The 24,977-nt window shown below is 37.3% G+C and overlaps 1 protein-coding gene across 2 annotated transcripts in view; it reads right to left on the reverse strand.

Moving 5' to 3' along the window:
- Nucleotides 1-24,977, reverse strand: part of LOC150094884 (uncharacterized) — a 94,553-nt gene that overhangs the window by 38,832 nt on the left and 30,744 nt on the right. For both annotated transcript variants that reach the window (XR_016550153.1, XM_090411408.1), the window contains exon 3: nucleotides 21,230-21,359. Coding sequence is in view for 1 of the 2 variants with exons in the window: in XM_090411408.1 (XP_090267534.1) it covers nucleotides 21,230-21,359 (130 nt within the window). In the remaining variant the exon portion in view is untranslated. The remainder of the gene's footprint in view (nucleotides 1-21,229; nucleotides 21,360-24,977) is intronic.

Below are 24,977 nucleotides of genomic sequence, written 5' to 3' on the forward strand. Positions count from 1 at the left end.
TTACAGCTAACAATTAACTAAATAAATTTATTTAGTAATTAGATTAATAAGCCAATAATTCACCTCTGTCACCAAGACATCCTCATGGGCACAAAGAAATATACTGAGCATGTGCATGTAGACAGAATAGTAGAAAGGCACTGTAACTGGCATCCTCTATGGGTGCAGTGATGGACACTTGCTGCTTTTAAGATCTCAAAAGGATGGTCTCCCAGATTTTTGGCATGTTTTTAGCTGTATATTGGTGTTTGATATCTGTGTGTATATATATATATATATATATATCAGTGACATCGAGTGATCATTTCGGTTGGGTGTGCTGTCATGTTTTCCAGGAGGGGGGGGAAGGTGGGAGACAAATAATTACATCAATAAATTTTTATAATTATTGATTTAATTAAATAATTACATCGATAAACGTCTTTTAGCTTTTTTTATGTAATTATTTGTCGATGTAAACTATAAATACATTATTTTCATTTTGCATCGATTTTAAGGATCTTTAATTCTTGAAAGAAAAAAAAAGGTATTCAGAATTTTAATAGTTTTTAGCACAATTTCATTTATTAAAAAATTGACTGGCATATTTTATTAAAAATCAACTAATTAATTAATCCTAAATTAAATTATTTCAGTTTAAAAGCACAGAAAATAAAAAGTTGCTGGGTAGAGTGAATAGCACAATATTATAAATTCTAAACATGAATAAGTGAATTTATGATGGCATAATTAAAAAAAAAAAAAAAAAAAAAAAAAAAAAACTTATGAGAGAGGGAGAGTATTGCAGAAATAAATATGGTTTGATGGAGCAACAAATCATCTCGTAAAATTTGTTGCACATTATGTGTGTTTCTCTGGTTTGTTTATTTTTTCCAAGTTTATTTTTGCTCCGTTTTCCAAGAATTTTATTTTGTTTACTGAGACTCAGAGACTCAGTATAACATAACATCCAATCATTATCGGAATTATCCACACTTTCGAGAATCCTAAATTCATTAGGATTCTCGAAATTTTTAGTATCAGCGGTTCTTCTGTCTTATCAATTTCACATATGCAATTATTTTGTTGTAGATCAACAATGCCTTATAATACACAGAATATTTATTTTTATTCAGGAATAGATATTTTTTACTGTTTGTTGTTTCCGAAGACTAGAATAAAAATGTCTCTATACTGTTAAAAAACTTTGCAACTTCAACAAATGCTATACTGCACAAGCAAAAGAAAAAACAATTAGCATTTTTCTCTTAACATCTACTTTCAAATTTTCAGTTCCAATAAAGCCATCGGATATAGTGACAAGTGACAACGTTCAATTGGATTGGTTGACACAATAACCAATCACAGCTGCTAGGTGCTGAGTGAGCTCAAAATTTAAACTCACCTAGTCAAGCCTTCTCAGCGGTTTGAAAATAATATAACGCTAAGAATTCAACATTCTGGGCCCTCTTTACATCTTTTCAAATAGCTCAAAGGTGTATGTATTTTGAAAGCACAGCCGAGTCATTAACGCAAATGAGACGCAATGTTAAAGCAGCGAAAAGCGCCTTCTTCATGAAGTACTAATGCTTTATTATCCTCATGAACAGGACAATGAAGCATTAGTACAGTATATTGTTCAATTTTAGGAATCGACGAAGTCTGCAAACAATTGGGGTGAGTATTTAACAGGAATAAATGCAAAAATACATCCTCCCCTTCCTAGACACTTTAATCACTCGCCAACTTGAAGGATCTTTGGTTTTTTCTGTTTACACAGAAAACCCACCCATACAGGCAGATACATTCACCAGCAATCCCACCACCCCCCTCACAACAATACGGGGTTATAAAAACACTATATAACAGGGCAAAATTAATCTGCTCAGATAACTGCCCTAACCACTGAACTAAACCACATCCTCAACACTTACTTAGCCAATGGCTATAACCCCCAAAAAATACTAAAACCAGTAAACCACTACCCCCCCTCCACAATACAGATTACACCAAATCTATCACCATCCCCTACATCCAGGGCACCTCTGAGAAAATAACCAATATCCTCAAAAAATATGACCTGACTTCTTGTTATAGACCATATAAAAAGTTGGCAACAGGCAGGACAGCAAATATCAGGATTTCAGAACACAAAGACTACATCCGGTTTCACCAGTACAGCTCCTCTAGGCTGGCAGACCATGCCTTAGATACCCACCATAGAGAAGAAAACTAAAATAATACCCCACAAGTTTAAGTACGAAAGATTATTCAAGGAATCATCAGCAGCTCTAATAAATGTTCCAATCCTCAACAAATTTGGGTGCATGAAACTACCCCAAATTTGGGAGACTTACATTATGAGAACTTCAGCCCAACAGCCAAGACAACTAAATTAGCCCACCAGAGGCACCATTAGGACTTTGGAAACAATATTAGTTTCTTGCCTTCTTCCTCATTTGCTTTTGTTAGTGCCTGCGTGCACATACCATATTTTTATGTTCCTGAAGATGGCAACGTGATGTTGCTGAAATATTGAAGTTATTCATTAAAGTTGCCTTTAATTAATATCCTTTATATGTGTTGTTAATTCCGTAAGCTAATTACCAGTTATGTATGACCAACGTATAAGCCTTGCTACTAGAAGAAGAGTATAGAAGGAGGGCCATAATTGCTAATGACTTTTTTGCGTGAATTATGCAGTATGAGTGGTGTGGAATATGTGGATGTGTGGAATGAGTTCGATAGGCAAAAGGATTTATATAAAATGGATGGCTTACATTTGAATGGATTTGGTATAGGGAGACTTGAAAAGGTGTTGTCGAATGTAGTGGAAGTGAATCTGCAGAATCAGGGAAACTAGAGTTATTAATGGGGGGGGGAGTAGACATGCAGACTTTAGGGGAGGACAGTCGAGTGTGTGAATGCGTGTAATATGCCAAAGCGAGTAGGAAAGACCGTGAATCAGAATGGGATAATTATTATAAGGCATCAAAATAGGGATGGAACAAATGGGCTTCTGCAATTCATGTATACTAATGCCAGAAGTACTTTGAACAAGAAGGAAGAATTTTTGGCCTTGGTTGGCACTTCCAGACCACAGGTTATTGGCATTAGTGAAACATAGCTGACAGAAGATGACACAGCTAGTGGGATTGAATGCGAGGGGTACGTGTGTTCAGGAGTGACAGGGAGAATAAAATGGGGGGGGTGTTATTGATGATAGCTGATGAGCTATAGCCAAGGAGAATAGAAGTGGAGCTGCAGGATAGAGAAAAGAGCACATTTGAGGCTATTTGGTGTGAGATTGAAACTAGCAGAACAAAATATACAGTTGGGTAATGCTATAGACCAAGTGATGGAATAGATGTTGGAGATAGTATGCATAAGCAAATAAAAGAAATGAGTGGAAGGAGGGTAATTATTATGGGTAATTTCAACTATGGTAACAATGATTAGGAGGGGACACATGGAAGGAAGGAAGGAATTGGATTTTATGCAGATATTAATGGATAACTATCTTCAACAGCATGTAATGAAAAATACTAGGGGTCAGAGAGTGCGTGACCTAGTAACTGCATTTGAGAATTTGGCTGTAATGAATATCACCACGTTGCCACCAATTGGTGAGAGTGATCATAGGGTCCTGACTTGGGAGGTGGCTAAAGGTGAGGAATTTACAATTAAGACAGGGTACATGTGGAATTATCAGACTGGTAAGTATGACAAGCTTAGGAGTTTGATTGGTTCAGTGCCATGACATGTAAAACTGCAAGGGCTAGAAGTTGATAGTGCATGGGAGGCGGTAAAGAAGTGTTTGCATGAAGCAATGGCTGACTGTATACCTAGAGTCCGAATAATAAATCAAGTATGAGTTAAATGGATGAATAACACCATTAAGCTTGAGCTGCAAAAAAAGAAACAACTATAGAGGGAAGTTAAGGAGAAAGGTGACCGGCAGGCACATGAACAGTATAAAGCACAGGCCAGAAGGGTAACGAGTGTGGTAAGAAAAGCAAAAAAGGATTATGAATGAACATTGCCCATGCAGGCTAAAGAGAATCAAAAACAGTTTTTTCGATATGTTGCAAGTAAAAGGAAAAATGTATATGGCAGAATGATTTTAAAGAATGACGATGGTAGGGAGGTAACCGAATCAGTTGATATAGTTGAATTACTGAGCGAGCACTATGCAAGAATATATCATCCTGGTGGTGACATTGCAGAAATGAATGAACCAATAGATTATACGGGAATTGTGGAGGTGAACAGTCTATTGCAAAACCACAATGTCAATACATCTGTGGGATTGGATGGTATACCAGCTCGTGTCGTACGTGAAGCAGCTAAAGAATTGTCAATGCCCTTGACCATTTTGTTTAATTTGAGTCTCAGATCTGGGTTAGTCCCATGGAGGTGGAAAGAGGGAGAAATAGTTCCACTGCATAAAGGAGGTTCCAAGACTGCTGTTGTAAATTACCGACCGATTAGCATATCAGGAATCAGTGTCAAGGTCTTGGAGAAATTAGTCAAGAGAAGAATACAGAATTGGATAGATGAAAATGGGATACTGTATGGGGGACAACATGGTTTTGTGAAGGTAGATCATGCCTCAGTAACTTGCTCACTTTTTATAACACAGTGACGGCTGAACTGGATAAAGGTAATGGGTTTACAGTGATTCTACTGGACCTTGCCAAGGCCTCTGACAGGATACCACATGGAATTCTAATCAGTAAACTGGAGCAGATGGGGATGGATATAGGGTTGGTGAGATGGATAGGAGGGTGGTTTATGGAAAGATACCAGAGAGTGGTTTATTCAGGAGTTGAGTTCAAAAATAGCTTGTGACCAGTGGTGTGCCACAGGGTTCTGTTCTTGGACCACTACTTTTCAATTTGTTCATTAATGATATAGGAAAGGATCTGAGAGAAAGTGTTCACTTGTTTGCTGATGATGCAAAATTGGGTAGAGCAATTGTGAGTGCACAAGATGTCAAAATTTTACAGGATGATTTGGATAGTTTGGAGGACTGGGCTAGGAAAAATGGATGTCAATTTAATGTGGCAAAGAGTAAGGTTATGCATTTTGGGGTGAAAAGATTAGCAACAGTAGGGGGGTTGAAGTTTACGGGGTACATTGCAAAAGTGGCTAAATCAGCTCATCAAATCACTTGGCTTCTGAAAAATACTTTAAGAAGCAGAGACAAACAAATTATTGTTCCTTTGTATCGAGCTTTGATAAGACTCCATTCTAGACTACTGTGCCCAGATATGGGTGCCAGGGTTTCTTCTTGATGGGGAGGAGGTGGACAGGATCCAGAGATGAGTGACCAAGATGATAGCAGGTCTGTGGAATGAACCTTATGAGAACAGGTTGAAGATTTGTGGGTTGCAAAAATTGGTTGATAGGCAGAAAAGGGATAATATGATTGAGACATGCAAATTACTGGAGGGTTCCTATAAGATTAATCCAGAAGATATTTTTTGAGAATAGGACTGGTGGTGGGAGGACTAGGGGCCATACATGGAAGCTGGGCAAGAATGTGGTTAGCAGGGGTGTTAGAGCTAGGTTTTTTACTTGGAGAGTAAAAATTATCTTCACCTTGGATGGAAGGTGAAAGAAAATTAGATCAATTAATTGAAATTTTGAAATACCAGATAAATAAAAGTGATTTTCAAGATTCTGTGGATGACAGCATCGAGGGAAAAACTGAATCAGTTCCTACAACAATTAAAACAGCTAGAAAAATAATTAGCACTTTAGCAGTCAGTAGCTGAAAGAGGTTTTAGTTTAATGAACGTGATATGTTCAAAACTTAGAAACAGTTTAACGGTTAAACATATTTCTGATTTCATGATGATTAATTTACTGGGCAAAGAATTAAAAGAATGGGATGCTACACCTTTCGTAAATTTGTGGATAAATAAAAATCACAGATTGGCCACAGATACAAGGGTATGACAGGAAAAGGGAGAAAAATTTTAGTGAAAATCAAATTTTTGTTTGGAAATTATTATAAAAATGTTTGAAAAATATTTTTCAATAAAAATAAATATTGAATTATTGTTTAGTTTTGTTATTATCATAATTTGTTTCATGAAAGGATTTGAAAACATTCACTCTGTATCCTGCCACAGACCGACGCTAAATATTCATTAATTAAATACCTTTAAATTTTCATTGTAATTTACCGTCGTAGTGTAATTTCTCGTGAATACTGCCCCGGTCTATAAGAGGCTCACAGATAAATATGTGAAAAAATCTTAAAACATGATGAAAAAATATTCTATGGCGACTTGTCCCTCTTTCCCCACACTTTTTCCCTGGTCACATCACACCCAGTTCTATACTTTGTGGGGCCCTGTGCAAAATACAATAGCGATGCCCCTCAAAGATAAAAAATAATCAGTTCAGGGCACTTGCCTTGCCAGTGCGGGGCCCTCTACCTCTGCACAGTTCACACCGACCCTGGGTCACATAAAGCGAGCCGGTTGTTAAAAATTTACCAACGCACCACTGGTTATAAGCATTCATAACTGTTACTCTATAAATCCTAACAGTTCAAAGTTTTCTCAATCCTCTTTTAAATTTTACTTTGTTGTTAATTTCCTATCTCTCTCTCTCTCTAGGAAATACACACGTTGAAGACTGTTCCAAAATGATAAAAGCCATCATCATGCTTTTATGTACTATCAAAGGGTGTACAAGATACTATGATAGTGATATATGATTAAATTCATATTATTACTAACTTACTCTCTAAAATGTTCTCGACATTAGTCAATTACGTCCTATAATATTGTCAGGTATTATATTTTGGTCTTCTAAAGCATTTCTAACTGCATCAATCCACCTAGATTTTAGTTTTCCTCAAGATCTTTTTCTTGCCATCCTGGTATCAAACACTTGTTCTGATAATTTTCACTGTCATTCTGTTTATTTACACTACCATACCACCTCAGATTATCTGTCATGTGTCCCTGAAAGCAAGCAATGTCAAGTTCCTAATGTCTTAATTTTTAATATGGTATGCCACCTGTTCACTTCCCTGATTTTTCTAATAACTCTCATATCTGTGGTCTCTGGTCGTTGATCAAGTCTTGTAACCTAGCTCAAGGTCATCTCTACCTATAGGAGTTGCCAAACAGTGTGCCACCTTTTTATCTCAACATCTTTCTCTAAATCCAGAGTAATTTAATAAAAAGATGGCACACCATTTGGCAACTCCTATAGGTAGAAATGACCTTGCTAATGCTTCTGCCTGGTATCTCCACTTGGGCCTGGCTCCCACTGAAGAGACCTCAATAAAGGTCGAAACTAGTCTGGGTAGTGGTGGCCCTTCTCTTAATGCATAACATTATACATATCCGCAAGGAGATGTGTTTTGCATTATGGGAGATACTGAGATAGAAGTGATGTTAGCTTGCTCCACCTTTGCAATGAGTTGCCTGGTGTACCACCTTACCCCAGTCCTAAAGATACTTTGTTTGCTCACACTTGGATAAAAGATTAAACTAAATTTATTATATTACTGATTTATATACAGGGTGTTCGGGATAAATTTGACATATTTATAATTAATTATATTTTTCCGTAAGTTACATGTATTAACACACACTTCTCTTCATTTAAAAGTTTGGACCCTTCTTCATTCATATACAAGATGTCAGAAAGGATGGATAGCTGGAACCCACCTGAATCATGGAAGAGAATAACTTGTATCATGATGATTCGTGCCCGCCATCAAAATAAGGATATTACGACTGCTGCCCAATGCTCCCTGAATACAGTAAAAACAATCAGGCATGAACTAGAGACTTGCAATGGTGACTACGAGGATGTAGCAAGAAGAAAGATCCCTAGCAGACGATCTGATTGCGTTCGTACAGCAGAATTCCTCGCAAATCTGCAGGAACAGGTGTTGAAGAACCCTGGCATTGGAATTCGGGCTTTGTTCGTGGAGTTGCTAACTGTAGTCAAGCCCTGGATAACAAGGGTAGCCAATGGTAGGCCGTATGTATGGCAGCAGGATTCGGCCCCTTGCCACACCTCTGGGAAAAGTCAAAAATGGTTGTCTGAAAATTTCTACGACTTCACCAGTCCAAATGTTTGGCCTCCAAACTCCCCAGACCTTAACCCCATGGATTATTTTGTATGGGGCGCAGTTGAAAAAGACACCAATCGCACTTCCAGTAATACAAAAGCCCAGTTAATGGATAAAATTAAAACAGTTTTTGCGGCCCTTCCCAGGGAGACTGTAGCATCAGCTTGTTCGAGGTTCCGAAGCAGAATTGAAGCTGTGATCGATGCTAATGGTGGTTATTTTGAGTAAATCTTGTTGATAGTATTGTAATTAACTCTGCCTGTAATGTTTTTTTGTCAATTCATTAAATTTAATAGATACAAAGAAGATTTTCTTTTTCCTTACGAAACTGTCAAATTTATCCCGAACACCCTGTACAGTTAGTTTAGTGTTTTGACTAATTTCTCTCTTATTCCATATAAATGTATTCAGTTGACTCCCTAACATACCACTTTTGCTAATTCTGTTATCTACTTCTAAATTAAATTTGCCATCTTCATTATAAAAACGGCCTGAACGGCTGAAATAATTTACTTGTTCTATAGGTTCTCCATTGAGAATGCAGCTGATCTTTTCCATATCCATTCCTATTGTTTCAGTTTTTATTTATTTTATTGCTGGTTTTCATGACAAATTTGTTAGAGCTGTTCTTCAATTAATTTTAAATATTCTGGAGATTTGTATTAGGATTTTTACGAGTATAATATCATCTACATAAAGTACAGAAATGGGAGTTATTTCTAATTTCAATAAGATTTAATTATTATACGGGCACCTCCATGGAGTCTGAAGACCCATCGTGGGAGACCTATCTATCCACACACATACTCTATCATATCTTTCCTTGAACCCATTAACAGAAAAAGGGCACTTGCTTTGCCCTTTTTTGTGGTAAACTGACTGTGGCAACCCATTCCACTCAATTCACCCCTCTCCAAGCAAAAAATCTAGTCCTCACACCTCTGCTGACCACACCTTTATTCAACTTCCAGGGATGACCCCTTGTGCTGGTCCCTCTAGCCAAATGCTGAAACATTTTCCCCTGCATCTATCCTATAAAACCCTTTAAGCAACTTAAATGTATCTATCATATCTCCTGTTTCTCCTATCAACCAACTTCTGCAATCCACACACCTTCAATCTATCCTCAGAGAGGATTCCACAGGCCACTCACCTTTGAATTCTCTCCACTGCTTCCACATCCCCAAAAAAACAAGCAGACTACACTTCAGCACAGCAATCCAGAGGTGGGTGTACCAAGGTATCATAAAGAGGAATTACAACTTTCTTATCTCTAGCTGTTAATGTGTTCTTTACTAGCCAAGTAACCTTATGTACTACCTTAGCAATATGTCCTCTAAACTTCAACTCTTTATCTACCATATAACCCTAAATCTCTAGCTTCATCTATTTCCTGGAGTAAAGTGCCATCAATTTGATAAACGGCTTGTAATCTATTTATCCCAAAATGCATAACTTTACATATCTCGACATTAAACTGACACCCATTAACTTCTGCCCATACCGACAGCCTACTTAAATAGTCTTGCAAGCGCTCTACATTGCCTTGATTAATTATTACTCTACCTAATTTCGCATCATCAGCAAACAACTACATATTTCCTTTCAGGTTATTTCCTATATCATTTATGTATAAATTAAACAGTAGTGGTCTGAGCAATGAACCTTACAGCACACCACTAGTAACCTGTTTTTGCCTTGATTTTGTCCTTCCATATAACCACTTTTTGATATCTGTCTACAGTCACCCTCTTATACACATTAGCCAGTGTCATATCCATACCTATTTGTTCTAATTTGTGTAACAGAGTTCCATGTGGTATTCTGGCAAATGCCTGTGCAAAATCCAGCAGAATCATCGTGAAGCCATTTCCTTTATCCAACTCAGCTGTTACTCTATTATAAAAAGTTAGTAAATTACTAAGGCATGACCGACCCTTCACAATGCCATGGTGACCCTCATACAGTTTCATATTTTTATCTATGCATTCTTCAATTCTCTTTTTTTAGCAATTTTTCTAGTACTTTTACCACCTCACCTGAGATACTGATTGGTCTATAATTTACTACTGTACTTTTAGAATCTCAATTATGGAAAGGAATAATTTTGCCCTCTTTCCTCTCCCTTGGAACTCTACCAAAGCTAAGAATTAAATTAAACAGCTTAGTCAAAGGCATTGCCAGTTCTCTTGCACATTCTCACAAAACCCTAGCTGATATCCCATCTAATCTCACAGATGTATTTACATTGAGATTCTGCAATATCGTAAGAACCTCCAATTCATCCACCTCCGTTCCCACATTAGTGTCTATCACATAGGTTATAGCAGTAATCTCACTAGGAAGATAGATGCTTGCAAAGTGAGCACTCAGTAACTCAGATTTTTTATCCAATTGCAAGTCCTCGTGACTATCATCACTCGTTAAAGTTAATCTTACCAGATTGCTTCAAATGAACAGCCACTCTCCCACCTGTCTTCTATTCTTTTTGGCTGCAATTCATCAGCAGTATTCCTCACCCCATACTATCTTCTCTATCTTCCCTGAAAATACTAAACCCTTCACATTCAATTCCTATAACTACTTCTGCTGTTAGCCAAGTCTCACTAATGCCTATAGCTTTTGGCATTAGTGAGACTTGTCTAGGTTGCACTAATCAATGCCCAAAACTCCTCCCTGTTGTTCCTGATACTTCTGGCATTAGTATATAGAAACAGCAACATCCCTTTATTCCTCTACCCACCTTTACTTTCTGAACTGACTACCCTATTCAATATTTTTGCTTGAGAGACTAGATTCCTCACTTGGTCATTCTCACACTCACTCACTTCATGGGTGTCTTCACACAAACTCACTTGCTTCCACCCTAATTGCTTAAGTTTCGCTAAATTTGCACATCAGCATGTTCGGTGAAAAAAGCTCTCTCCAGACACCTAACACCAAGACCATTCAGATGTAGTCCATCTGCATTGTACAAATCCTTCTTTCAGTCAAACAGAGACCACAGATCCACAACTTCTACATTATTCCTTTTACACAATCTACGTATAGACTCATTGGCTATCAATGCCCTCTTCCTCAGTTTGCCACTATCATAGCATGGTAAGAGACTTACAATCTTCACCCTCTCGCTCTTCAGTTTTGCCTCTTCTACTTCTTGCCTCTCAAATCGTTGGTACCAACCAAGAAAATCATTTCCTTTGACTTATCTTTTTGAATCCAGATGGTGTGGCTAATATTGTAAATTTTTGCACCCGGGAAACATGATTTTGTCATACTTTCGTTAAGTACTCCCCCGATTATTAAGTCTCCTTAATTTTCTTCTTAACTTGTTTTTCTTGTTTGTTCAGTTGGTCTTTATTATTGTTCTTTCAGATCACCTGCTTCTTCTTCTTCTTCTTTTTTTTTTTTTTTTCAGCCCTGCTTAACTCGTGTCACTTCTGTAGTTTTACAATTTCGCACTTTGTCCTATGAAAGATAACATTTAAGCACACTATTTCTTTATTGATATCCATTTCGTTCTCCTTTATTTCCACCTTATCATCAGTATTTGTTGCGTTCTCCTCATCTGACACTCACTTTTCAAACACTTAATACATATTCTCTCTCTCCAGTTTCAATTTCCTTCCATGTTTCTTCAATTTTCTATAATTTAATGCTGCTTTTCTTCATAATGTGATTCACGATGAAAAAGTGCAGAAATATCTTTATCTTACAACCTTGTACAAGAAAAACCATCTTTCTGTAATACCACCAATTTCTAACATAGTCTCACATCCGTAAGTCACTGTTGGAAAAATAACTGCATCCAAAATCCTCGACTTTGTTCCCAAGGAGATAGATCCATCCTTGCAGATTTTAGACAAGTCTCTGACTATTGTTTTAGCCAAGAGCTTCTCTCTGTATTTCCTTTGAGAACCATAATCTTTTTTGTCTTGCAGGATTGAGCTAAAGTCCTCCGTTATTACTGTTCTCATTAATTTTATCAAGGATTTGTTCTAGTTCTTCCTTGTCATTACAGAGGTGTACAGTATACTTCAGATTACTGAGGTATACTGTACTCCTAAACTGAGGTATACTAAACTCTGATCAATCCATCACCTATCCTAATTCCTGTCTTGAGCTTATCCAATGCTTCACACATGATGTCCTCAGCATAGATACTAAACAAGGAGAAATTCCCCTCTAAGATTAATCCTATACCTTCCATATTTCTCATTCAGAAGATCTGACTTTTGTTGGAGACTGCAATATACTTCTAGAACAAAACCCTCTGCCTAAGCCCTGAACGCAGCTCTGATTATTCTATGCAACAACATCCTGCCAATCAGTTAATCCAACACCTGTTCTCACTATGACTTCTTTCTCCCTGTACAAGTTAGCTATCAACCTGATAGTGTGTTGAGGAAAACCCATTCTTTTCATTACTTTCCACAGTTTCACATGCTGAACACAGTCAAAAACTTTAGAATACTCTAAGGAACACATTACCCTAGTGAGTCTAAATTCTTTATACTTTTCTATGATCTGTCTAAGGTAAAGGATCTGATCTCTGGCACCCTTACCTGCTTGTTCCTCAGGCATCTCTGCCTCAATGCTATTTAGCATGATCTTCAATAAAATCTTGCTTGCATGAGATATTCAACTAATAGTTCTATAGTTCTTGCAAGTCTTCATATCCCCCCCCACCTCTTAAGTAATGGTATGAAAAATCAACTTTACACATGATCCTGTCTCCCATATCTTTGATTACAAGAATATGGGAGACAGGATCATATCCCTCTTATCCCTCCACCCCTGTGACCTTAATTAACTCTACTCAATCTGCACCTGGGCCTTATTGCTGTTAAGCTGCTTAACTGCTCTTTTAACTTCATGCCTAAGTGGAGGAGGTTCCAAATCGAAATTTTTCTGGTGAGAGGGCTCCTCAAAATTTTCTTTATCCACTCAGTTGTACAGTTCCTCACAGTATTCTTTCTATCTGTTTTTGATTTCGAATTCTTCTGTTAGTAATGCTCCATTCCTGTCTTTGATGACATTCAATTTGGGTTTAAACTTGTGCCTCCTCATCTGAAACTCTATCTCTTCACATTTATTAGTATAAAACTCTTCCTTTTCCTACTTGATGGCTCTTCTGACTTCTCTATGTAATTTCTTATATTCTTCCGTGTGTCTCTGTTTTTCCAACTGTATTATCACCTTGACTCCTTCCCAAAGCATTCCCGGTGAATTCTTCTCACTGGTCTCCAAAAAAATCATCCAACTGAGCTGATGTTTCTTTTATGAACCCACTAGGAATTACTCTAACATCCAGTCTAGTGGATGTGCCTGACTTGGAAGTTTTCAGAGGCTTAGTCTTATTTTGGCTCTTACTAGCTGATGGGCTGTACCACAGTCTGCTCCAGGACAAGTATGCACATCAGAGATGCTTGTTTTCCACTGCTGGAGAGCCAGGATGTAGTCAATTTGGTGCCTTGACCTATCAATGTTAGATGTCCAAGTATAGGTCTGTCATGGGTGTTTCTAGAAGCAAGTAATGGTAATAACTAATCTCTTAGCATGGGTTAATACTAACAGTCTTTCACCACGGGTGTTACGTTTACCCAGACCAAACATGCCACACTCAAGCCTAACCCTCATACTCTTTCCCACTTTTACATTAAAGTCCCCTAAGATGGAAAGTATCTCTCTCTCCTTGGTAGACAGTCCAAAAAGTCTAAGTTTTCATAGAATTCCTCAGTCTCTTCATCAGGCCTATCCATGTGGGATGCATAAACTACTGCAATTGATATATTCGTAGGATGAGTCTTAAGTGTAATACAAAGCATTCTGTCATTACCTACCTACCATCTGGCGGTACAGTCCGTTGTGAGCCTTAGCCTCCTGTACAACTTGCTTCCACGATCTTCTATCCTTGACTAGTCATTCCCAGCCTTTCACTTTCATAGTAGTCAAGTCTTGGATTACGTTATCAATCTATCTTAATCTCGGCCATCCTTTTTTCCTTGATGCATATATCTTTTCTCTCAGTATTCTTCTTGGCATACGGAAGTCTTCCATTCTCTCTACATGACCTAACCATTGCAATCTCTGTGCTTTTATAAACCTAACAAATCTTCTTCTTTTAGTAGAAGAATTCTTGCCTGAATGTCTTCAGTCCATCTCCTAAATAAACAACTAGCTTACCATCCTGTCTTTTGAAGTGACCTTCTCCAATCCATCTGGTTTCTGTAATTCCCAGGATGTCGATTTTATACCTCTCCATCTCTTTACAAACAATCTCAAGAGTATTCATCTGTAAACCCTGTACATTCTAAGTGCCTATGTAAAATTCTCCTCTAAGATTAATCCCATACCTTCCATATTTCTCATTCAGAATATCTGACTTTCATTGGAGACTGTAATATACTTCTAGAACAAAACCCTCTGCCTAAGCCCTGAACGCAGCTCTGATTATTCTGCGCAACAACCAATACAATATGAGGTGTATTATAAGGCACAACCATAATAGCATTTTGGAGGAAGTCGCTGCAAGAAAAAAAAGGGTTGCAGAGGCCTTTTCCAGATATCGTGGTAGTTTTGGTCCCCAATTCATCCCACATTGGCCAGGTAGGTTGGGACTTCTGCCTACTAGGTGAGCCAGACTCACAATGAATAAGACAAAATGAAATAGCAAAATAGTAAATATTCACCCTTAGCCCTCCAATACTTTAACAGCATTGAGAGGAAGGAGCAAAAAAGAAAGAAGGGGAGGGACCAGTCTACAAATAATATAACAGTTGTAAATTACATGAAGTAAGGCATGGTCCAGCATCAGTCATTTCATCAGACACATGCTGTCATTTCATTGTGTTATTAAATTTAATTTTATTTCAAATCACTTAATTTTAAATTTAGGCCTTAATTGTAATCTTATTATTGTAACCATCCACTAGGTGGCATCTGGCATTATGGCTCAGCTTTGTAAATAAGATTAACACATTCTTTGTTCTAGCTTCACCTCTGTAATCATGCTGATGCACTGATGATGACCAGTTCATTTCTGATTGTAATATTTGCAGTAATAAAATTACTATATTTTTTGACTACATGTGTGTATAATAATCGTTGTAATAATGGCATAAGTTACATTAAAAATTCATCGTAAATTAATGCCTCTGAATCCTCTCTTCCATCCCACCAATATACACATACTTCTAAACTCTGTTTCAGAGTGGAACAATTCGACTCTGAAATAGTTACATTAAAAATTCATGGTAAATTATTGCCTTGGAATCCTCCCCTCCATCTCAATACACACATACTTCTACACTCTGTTTAGAGTCAAACGGTTGTTCCAAGAAATTTAAAATATAATTTCTGTTAAATGACTGTTCTGAAGATTTTACATTAGTCAGGTGCTATCAGTCTGGGGGGGGGGACTTTTGGCCTCAAGCACCACATGTCGCCACTGGGCATGGTCCTCTGTGACTGTCTGCCACGTTCTGGTCTCCAGCCTGCAGGTCTTCCTTCTCCTGATCCGCCCATCTCTTTCTCGGTCTCCATGATCAGGATCAGGCCTCCCACGCTTGTCTCAGAGTCCTTTCGGGGACAATACGGTACAGGTGCCCCAGCCACTGAAGACGTCGGGCTCGCAGCTCCATCAAGACATCTGCCAAGTTGTATAAAGCGTGTATGGCAGCATTGGACCGCCTCCTCCAGACTCCGTCTGCCATGACCCCTCCATAGATACGTCGTAGCATCTTGTTCTTGAATACTCTCAGGTGATCGGCTTGTCTCGCCGTGAGAGTCCACGCTTCAGCACCGTAGAGAAGAACAGGCCTGATCAAAGTCTTGTATAGTCCCACCTTTGTAGTCCAAGACAGCAAGCACAAGGCGAAAAGGGAACACACCTGCTAATAGGCCACATTCGCAGCATTTACCCGACACTGGACATCAGCCTCAACTTTGTTGTCTTCAGTCACGAAAGAACCCGAGTACCTAAATACCTTCACCCTCTCAAACTGTGCAGCTCCCTCTGGATCTTGAGCAGCATGGCGACTCATAAAAAGGTATTTTGTCTTCTCAGCATTTATTTTCAGGCCAACTTCTTCTGCAGCTTCTTCAATAGCAGTAACCAATGTCACTGCGTCGTCCCGTTGATGCACCATAACATTCAGGTCATCAGCGTAGCCAAGAATCCTAACTTGCACCCCCATGTCGACTCCAACTGCCACTTGCTGTGTGTTTCTAATTACTTTTTCCAACACTAGATTGAAGAGAATCGGAAAAAGCCCATCACCCTGCTTCACACTGGTCTGTACTTGAAACGGGTTCGAAAGGTCACCTTCTGCTTTCACTCTTGCTCTCAAACCAGCTACGCACACCTCCGCCATTTTTCGGAGTTTCGAGGAATTCCCAGCTCTTCTAACACCTGCCATATTTTTGGGCATATCATTGAGTCATAGGCTTTTAGAAAAGTCTATGAAAATATTATGAACTCCCCAGTTATATTCCCAGCACTTTTCAAAAACTTGGCACAGCGTGAAGAGTTTTGTTCTGAAGATTTATTTAAAGAAATACTCTAAGCAAACTATCCATAATTAAATATGCAAAGAGAAGATTTCTTTGATTCAGTAAAGAGTAGTCATGTGCTGTCAATGATTTTATAAATTAATGATAGTCTTCAAGTAACTTCATGATCTTAATTACAGTATGTTTGCACTTGTGCAATTAATAAAACTGTCCAAAACAAAGACTGATTATCCCTACCTTTAAAAGATTAAAAAAATTGTCACTGAGTTCATATTCAAAATGTATTTATGCCAACAGTTACATAGCTATCATGCAGCAAAACTTTATAATATCTCCCCTCTCCACAAACACACACACAAAGACCATAAGGAGCCCAATAAAACTGCTTAGGAATGGCAAGGAAATCAAGTTCTTAGAGAGCCCACAAAAAGCTTATTTTAGGCTATGGCTGAAAGCTTCTTATTTCCCACAAACCTCCTGATGCACTACCATCAGGAAGCTTCAGTCCCATGTACTATATTATTATTATTATTACATGACACCTCCAAGGAGTCCAATGATTCATCGAGGGAGGACACCCACTCCATAACTCACTGTCTCCACCACTCAATCCACCAACTACAGAGAACCGCAACTACCATCATCATCATCATCTATGCCAATGCCATCTACTGGCTACCACCACCACAAGCATTTTCACAGACAATCACAAACATTCATGACCACAGTGGGATTCGAACCCGCAGCCTTTTGGCTGGAGAGCAAATACAATAACCACTCAGCCAACCGGGCTGGCAAATGGCAGCTGATCTGTGCAACTGCTTTACTGCTGTATTCTCAAAATAGGAGGCTCTAATTTCTACAATATGTCTGGCATGCTCTTGAAGCATAACATTCATACTGCATATATGATTAGGGAAGGAGAGAGAGATAAAGATCTGTTTCCCCTGCTCTAGAGACTAAACATGTTGGATGCCATATTTGATCCCTAGTTTCAGGCCTCCACTAAGCAACATGGTCAAAATTTCACTTTTTGTTGCCTGAATGTCTTGTAGTAGATGACAAAAGTCATCTACTATAAGACATTCAGGTTGCAATACTTTACTTGAAAGATTAGCAATATGAAAAATTGTCAAATATTATTTCAATTAAAAACACAATGATGTGATGCTGGCACCCCTTCCTGTAACACATTAAGTCTTAATCTTCACATACAGTACAGCAGGTCACCCTCTAGTAATGCAATGTCTTTTGCTTCAGTTTTATAGTTATAGAATTTTTAATGAAGGAAAAGGCTTTTTCTTTCTATTGTTTTCATCAGATGTCATATGTATTATTAATCTGTAGATAAAGCACTCTGCATCCATTACTAGATAATGTATGTTGAACTAAGTGAACAACAGAAAGGCTTCAGAAGAGGAATGGGAACCATTAATGCTAACCTGGAACTAAAAATATTACTGGAAAGATCACTTGAAAGGAACAGGAACATATACATACATATGCTTCATAGATTTTCAGAAAGCCTTCAATCAAGTAAAACACAATACACTGTTTAATATTCTAGAAAAACTAGACTTAGAAGATCATGTACATAAACTTATAAAAATGATTTACTCCAAGCAGAAAATGCAGCTATTTAACTCTGAGACTTCTGAAGTGAAAATAAGAAGATGAGTTAGACTGGGCTGCATCCTTTCACCAATTTTATTTAATATTTATAGTGAGACTGTGATGAAAAAGACTGAAAAACAAAATATAGGAATCAGTATCAAGAGTATAAAATACAACAATCTTAGATATGCTGACGATACTGTTCTAATTGCAGAAAACAGAAACAAATTAATCAAATTACTGCATCTACTAATTGAAGAAGGTAAAGCTTTTGGCCTACATTAAATGCAAAAAAGACCAAATTTATGAGAACCTCAAAAGAAAATAGATCCAAGTCAGAAATATACAGAAACAATATAAAAATTGTGCATACCACAGAATACAAATATTTAGGTACCTACTTTACTGAAATAAAGAAATAAAAATAAGAACAGCCATAGCTAAAGATGTCTTCTGGAAAAATAAAGATCTGCTCAGAAGTTCTGTGTGTATAGAGACAAAGAAGAGAATGATAAGAACATTAGTTTGACCAGTTTTCACATATGGAAGTGAGACCTGGGTATTTAAGAAGAGAGTATGACAAGATCTAATGGCCTTTCCTTTGAAAGGTGGTGCTACAGCAGAGTCCTGAAAATCTCATGGATGGAGCATGTGACAACTGCAGAAGCACTACAGAGGATGAAAACACAGAAATCTTTATTGCAGGAAATGATCCAGAGAAAGATAAGACTGGCAGGACATGTACTGAGGGGATCAGCAGGACAGAGGACCCTAACAGCTTTAGAAGGAAAGATTATGAGAAGAGGATCAAGATGTAAAAAAGGACATGGTTTGATGATATAAGATTATGGACAGAATCATGTGACTACGCTGAAACAAAAAGAACTGCCAACAGAGAGGACTGGAAGGACATGGTGCTGCACCCTCGCATTGAGGAAGCTACAAGAAGAAGGAGGAGATACAATGCAATCAGTTCCATGTGATCAAGCTGGAAAAACGACATTTGTACATACAAGTCAAATTTTAAGGAAGAGCTGAGTATAATAAAGTTTGCTTTTCAAAATTCTCTATTTAGAAATCAACAAGTAAAGGAAGCTACAAAAGCATATAATAGTATCTTTTATTTATCTTATTTTACTCACTTATATTTACCTGTTGTTTTTTTTTTAATTCAAAGAAAGCCTTGCATTATCATTAATAATCTCTAAACATCAGCAGTATTAATACGCAACATTAACCATAAACCCACTGTGAAAATGTTTCATGTACAGGAAAAAGGGGACCCAGTTAACTAACAACTATTCTCATCTTCTGCCTCTTTTCTTCCATTTACATCTGTGCTTTAGAACAGTATTCCTTACATGATTAGGGAAGGGCGATGATGAACATTTCTTCAATAAACATACGAACAGGTTGCTTATTCTTACTACATCATGAAAATTATGGAAATGTAAATGTAAAACGCAGCTCCTAGGAGATGTATTACTGTTTGACATTATGAGGAGAGGTCACTACCCAGACTGGTTTTGACCTTTATTGAGGTCTCATCAGTGAGTAGGTAGACCTGGAATACCAAGGTTTAAGTGAACCGAACTTACATATACCCCTAGTAACAAATTGCCAGACATGTGTACCCATATATTATTATTACTACAATAAAGAGCCAAGAGGCTATTTTTTTCTGGAGGTGTAAATTAAGTTAAGGGGGATAATAAATCCCTCATTATTTTAAAGCCGGATACGAAACTCGGAGATCGAACTCTATCAAAATCTAACAGTTTCATGCTGAAGAACTATTGGTGCGTCCAAGCGTAAGTTAACACCTGGGTAGTACAACACTAGGGCAACTCGGAGCAAAGGTGGAGCAAGATCCATCACTATCCTTAATATTTTCTCGTAATGTAAAACGCAGCTCCTAGGAGATGTATTACTGTTTTACGTTATGAGGAGAGGTCACTACCCAGACCGGTTTCGACCTTTATTGAGGTCTCATCAGTGAGTAGGTAGACCTGGAATACCAAGGTTTAAGTGAACAGAACTTACATATACCCCTACTAACGAATTGCCAGACAGGTGTACCCATATATTATTATTACTATGATAAAGAGCCAAGAGGCTATTTTTCCAGCGGCATAAATTAAGTTAAGGGGATAATAAATCCCTCATATAATGAGGGATTTATTATCCCCTTAACTTAATTTATGCCGCTGTAATTTATGCTTAACTTAACTACATGGTATGTAGTTGTTTCCATAGTTTTCATGATGTATTCTAATCACTGTGTAAGCATGAAGGAAAGGGTTGCTTATTCTTGTTGACCACATGACACTGATGTGCTATAGGTATTGTAACCTCTCATGCGTGGGATTAATTTAACAAAATCATAATGCAAGAAGTCATCATTTTACACCATTTTCTATATAATACAATATTTAAAAACAATATTTTATTTTTTAGACACCACGATGAGGCTAAAATTTTCAGTTAATACTTCCACCGAACATTAATTTATTAATGTTTGGTGGAAGTATTAAAGTTAAATTTTTGACTTTGCCCTTTGTGAAGCCTGTTAGTAGCTATAACCACAATCCAGCTTAAGATGGTCCAAAAAACAATATATAATGATATGCAAAATTTTTATTTATTCATTTATTTTTATATCAGCATAAGACATTGCAAACTTGTAACAAAATAGTGTCGTATATAGTGTCATAGGTGGATGATAAGTGTCAAAGAAAATACCTGTTGATATATTTCTTGACCAGGTGGAGGTTGTAGTGCTTGGGAAAAACAGTACGAGGAAAGCCTTGGTTCAAAAAACAGTGATAAATGGAATTAAGAAAGGTCATGAGAAATTGATTTCAAGAGTTTGATGGCAGTGTAAAATACAAGCACCTGTACAATACAATCCTAAACCAACATACAAGTGTTAAGATAATCTTCAAAAATTTTATTTGATAGGTAATGTTAATAATGCCAAATTCAATTTTAGATTATATATTAATATTCACTTACTGATATCTCCTTTGTGAACCATAACATTCACCGAGCTGCATATGCTTTCACATTCAGGAGTAGGAAGGAGATGCCATACCTTAGAACCAGAAATCTGAGCTTGCCAAGATGGACGATGCACATAATCAAGCTGATGGCCACACAGAGAAAACATTAAATATAAAATGCACGACGAGCACTGAATTCTTGTGCTGAACATTATGAAATTTTAAAAGAAATAGACAAAAGTAACATTATCTTCAATCATAATGGCATTCTTACAAAATATGGAAAAAATCATCAGCAGTTAATATTAATTCTTTAAGAGTTTAGTAAATTTTCTTTCTTCAATCCATTCATTTAGTAGCAATCTCTTCTTACATGTGGTATGTTTTAGGTGTATATTTAGCAAAAAAAAAAAAGCAGAAAGTTAAAAGCTTGGGGTATTAAAATATGACTATTATTAGTGCACATTTTTGCAAAGCCCCCCCCCCCCCCAATAAAAAAAAAAAAAATACTGTTCGCCTCTTGTTACCCTCCAAAAATATCCATTTTGATTTTGGATATATGTTCTTTATTCTACTCAGCACTTTCTTAATATATTAATATTCAATTTACTTTCAAACCATTAATTCTATTGGTCAACAAGGATTTTAAAATTAGAATCGAAAACAGGAAGATTTCATGTTGGGTATGTGGAATGAACCTTATGAGAATAGGTTGAAGATTTGTGAGTTACATGGAAACTGGTCGATAGGTGGAAGAGGGGTGATATGATTGAGACATTCAAATTACTGAAGGGTTTCTATAAGATTAATCCAGAAGATTTTTTGAAAATAGGACTGGTGGTGGGAGGACTAGGGGCCATGCATGGAAGCTGGGCAAGAATGTGGTTGACAAGGGTGTTAGAGCTAGGTTTTTTACTTGGAGAGTGGTGAATGAGTGGAATAAGCTGCCAGAGTCTGTTGTGGGTGCTACGACCGTGAATGAGTTCAAGGCAAGGTATGATAGATACTGTGTGAATGTCGAATAGTTGTTCTTGACATGATGTTAGGGCCTCTCTCGATGAGTCTGTCGACTCCTTGGAGTTGCCCGGAATAATAATAATAATAATAATAATAATAATAATAAAGCCTGTGTAGCTCAGCGGATGTGGCGTTTGCACACCGCCGCGCTTGGCCGCACGAAGGAAGACTTGGTTTCGAGTCTAGTCTGCGACTAGAGGAAATTTTTCTAAGCCTTTTTTCGACCGGTTCCCGAGTTAGTCGATCTCTGGCACGGGCAAGCAGGTTTTTCCTCCCGGAAACTCGGGTTTTTCGTCCTGTAAACTCAAGAAAATCGACCGTAGAAGCCACATTATTTCAGACATTAAATATATTGTGTTAGGGTTAGGGACCACGAGATGGCGGCACATTTGAGCCGTCTCTCTTCACTGCGTACCGCTTAATTAGTGATAGCCTTGGGCCATCTGTCTCTGATTGGGTACCAGTGGAGATTGAACTGCCCACTCAGTCTCCAAAAGTTAGATAGGGCTAAATGGCCTCGCCTACTCCCGTAAACGAGAATAAAAAGGCGTTAGCTGATTTTTTTTTTTTTTTTTTTAATAATAATAATGATGATGATGTATTTTAGAACAGAATTAAAAATAGAATTGTCATTCTCTCCCAAGCATGTTTGGATTCGCTTATAAGTTAAAACTTGGTTGAGTATTATTCAATGATAAAATATTTTAAAAAAAGAAATAAAAACACAACTTTTGATAAGAAAGAATTGCTTAATTGGATAAATGTAATGAAAGCTTCCAATGTCCAATTCTTGTCTTCCTGTGGTGTAACCTGTTGGCAGTTATTTATTCAGATACCAAATGAACAAGAATAGGCTTGCAATTTAGAACTTAGATGCTCAGACTATATTTGCCAGTAGCTTAAACTAACAAATATAATACAGTGGTATACAAAAATCATGCTGGCCAAGCATCACTTGGTTAAATAAAATCCCTGCTGTTGTCAGGAACCAGGGTTAATAGGAACCAGGTCAACCCAAACTCAACAGGACTGAAAACAGGTATAATGTTCACAAGCATCAGTGGAAAAAGAGGTGAAACCAAATAGAAATACCACACTGATATAACTCACAGTTATCTGTGACAAAGAATATTGCTAAATAATAACAACCATAAGATGATTTATTCAGGTAATATAATAGTAGTGTCAGGGAACAAAAAAGAAAGGAATAGCTACAATACTAAAAAAAAAAGGAAAAAAAAAACTGATTCAGTGGCAATGAAAAGCAATTTCTGCTCTATGAGAGAAAGCTTTAACTCTCACCACTTTGACTACATTCATTCTCAATTTCCATTTATCATCCTCTCCTTGCCCTCCATAAAATGAAAACCTCAATCTACTGGTATTTGATACAACCCTTTCAGAAGTCTGAAGGTCTCTATCATATCACCTCTCCTTCTACCAATTGTAGCTCCTCCAGTCTGAAAATTCTCAACCAATCCTCATAATGTACTTCCCACAGTCCCGATATCATCTTTAATACTCTCCTTTGCTTCCCAGGCACTGTATTTGCATCAACTCAGAAACAGGAGATCAAATCTACACATCAATCTATCTGATGTCAACCTTCTGGATGAGGTCATATGACCCTGTAAAGAATCCTGATGACTTTCTTATTATAGTTTATGTTAATTTCAGCATTACAATCATCCTCTGAATTGCATTTAGACTTTTTACTATATGGTTCCTAAACTTCAACTGCCTATCTGCTAAAACTCAAAGATCCACAGTGTAACCAATTTCTTCTAGGATAATCCTATGAACATGATACATCAGTGGATATCTCGTTACAAAAATACAGAACTTTACACTTTCTGAACTGACTGTTTTCATGTGCTCACAATTAAAGCTTATTGAAATCATTCTGTAATTACTGCATACCATTTACATTCATGATTCATCAGTTGCATCAGTCTTGGGACTGGTAGCTCAGCAGCAATTTCCTCCATTCCACTCTGTCATTTGGCCTTCTTCTTTATCTCCTGGTAATTCCTTAGGCCTGTGCTTTCTTTGACTTGGTCACTAAAGCTTTTCCTTGGTCTGCTCGTTCTTCTTTCCCCCCTCTATTTTGCCTTCAGTTATTCTTTTCACAAGTCCATCATGCTGAAGTATATATCCATACCACCTATCTCTTCTAATTTTGATTGGCAAATTAAACTTCTTGTTTTGCTTATCTCTCTCAGGACTTGTTCATTTGATTTTTTTTCTGTCCATTTCATTTTGTTCGAGCGGCACCAGCACCATATTTCAAAAGCCTCCAATCTTCTCTACCCAGAATCCAGGTTTCACATCCATACGGTGTGATACTCCATATCAATTTATTATTAATGATTATATTAATATAATAATCTTTTAATCTTTATTGCTTTTTTTTTTTTCCACTTGTAGTTTGAGGTTTTCTGTTAAAATGCTTTTTACTCTACCTATATTTGTATCATCAGCAAGTGCAGTATATCTCCTGTCAAATCCTTCCCAATGTCATTAATGTTAAGACTGAATTACAATGGACAAAGTACTAATTCTGGAATAGATACATCATTGGTCTTAAATTTGCAGACTCACCCCCATACCATATATTTGATATGTCAATAAGTTATCCTTTTATCCAAGTTAACAGTTTATTATAATCCAATTCCATATCCTGCAACAGCCTTTGTGTCAAAAGCATTAGCAAAGTCTAAAAGCATCAGCGTATCCATTCGCTT

The sequence above is a fragment of the Typopeltis vanoorti genome, chromosome 21 (genome assembly GCF_054136105.1).
Source record: "Typopeltis vanoorti isolate ZY-2024b chromosome 21, IOZ_Tvanoo_1.0, whole genome shotgun sequence".
NCBI classification, from domain to species: domain Eukaryota; kingdom Metazoa; phylum Arthropoda; class Arachnida; order Uropygi; family Thelyphonidae; genus Typopeltis; species Typopeltis vanoorti.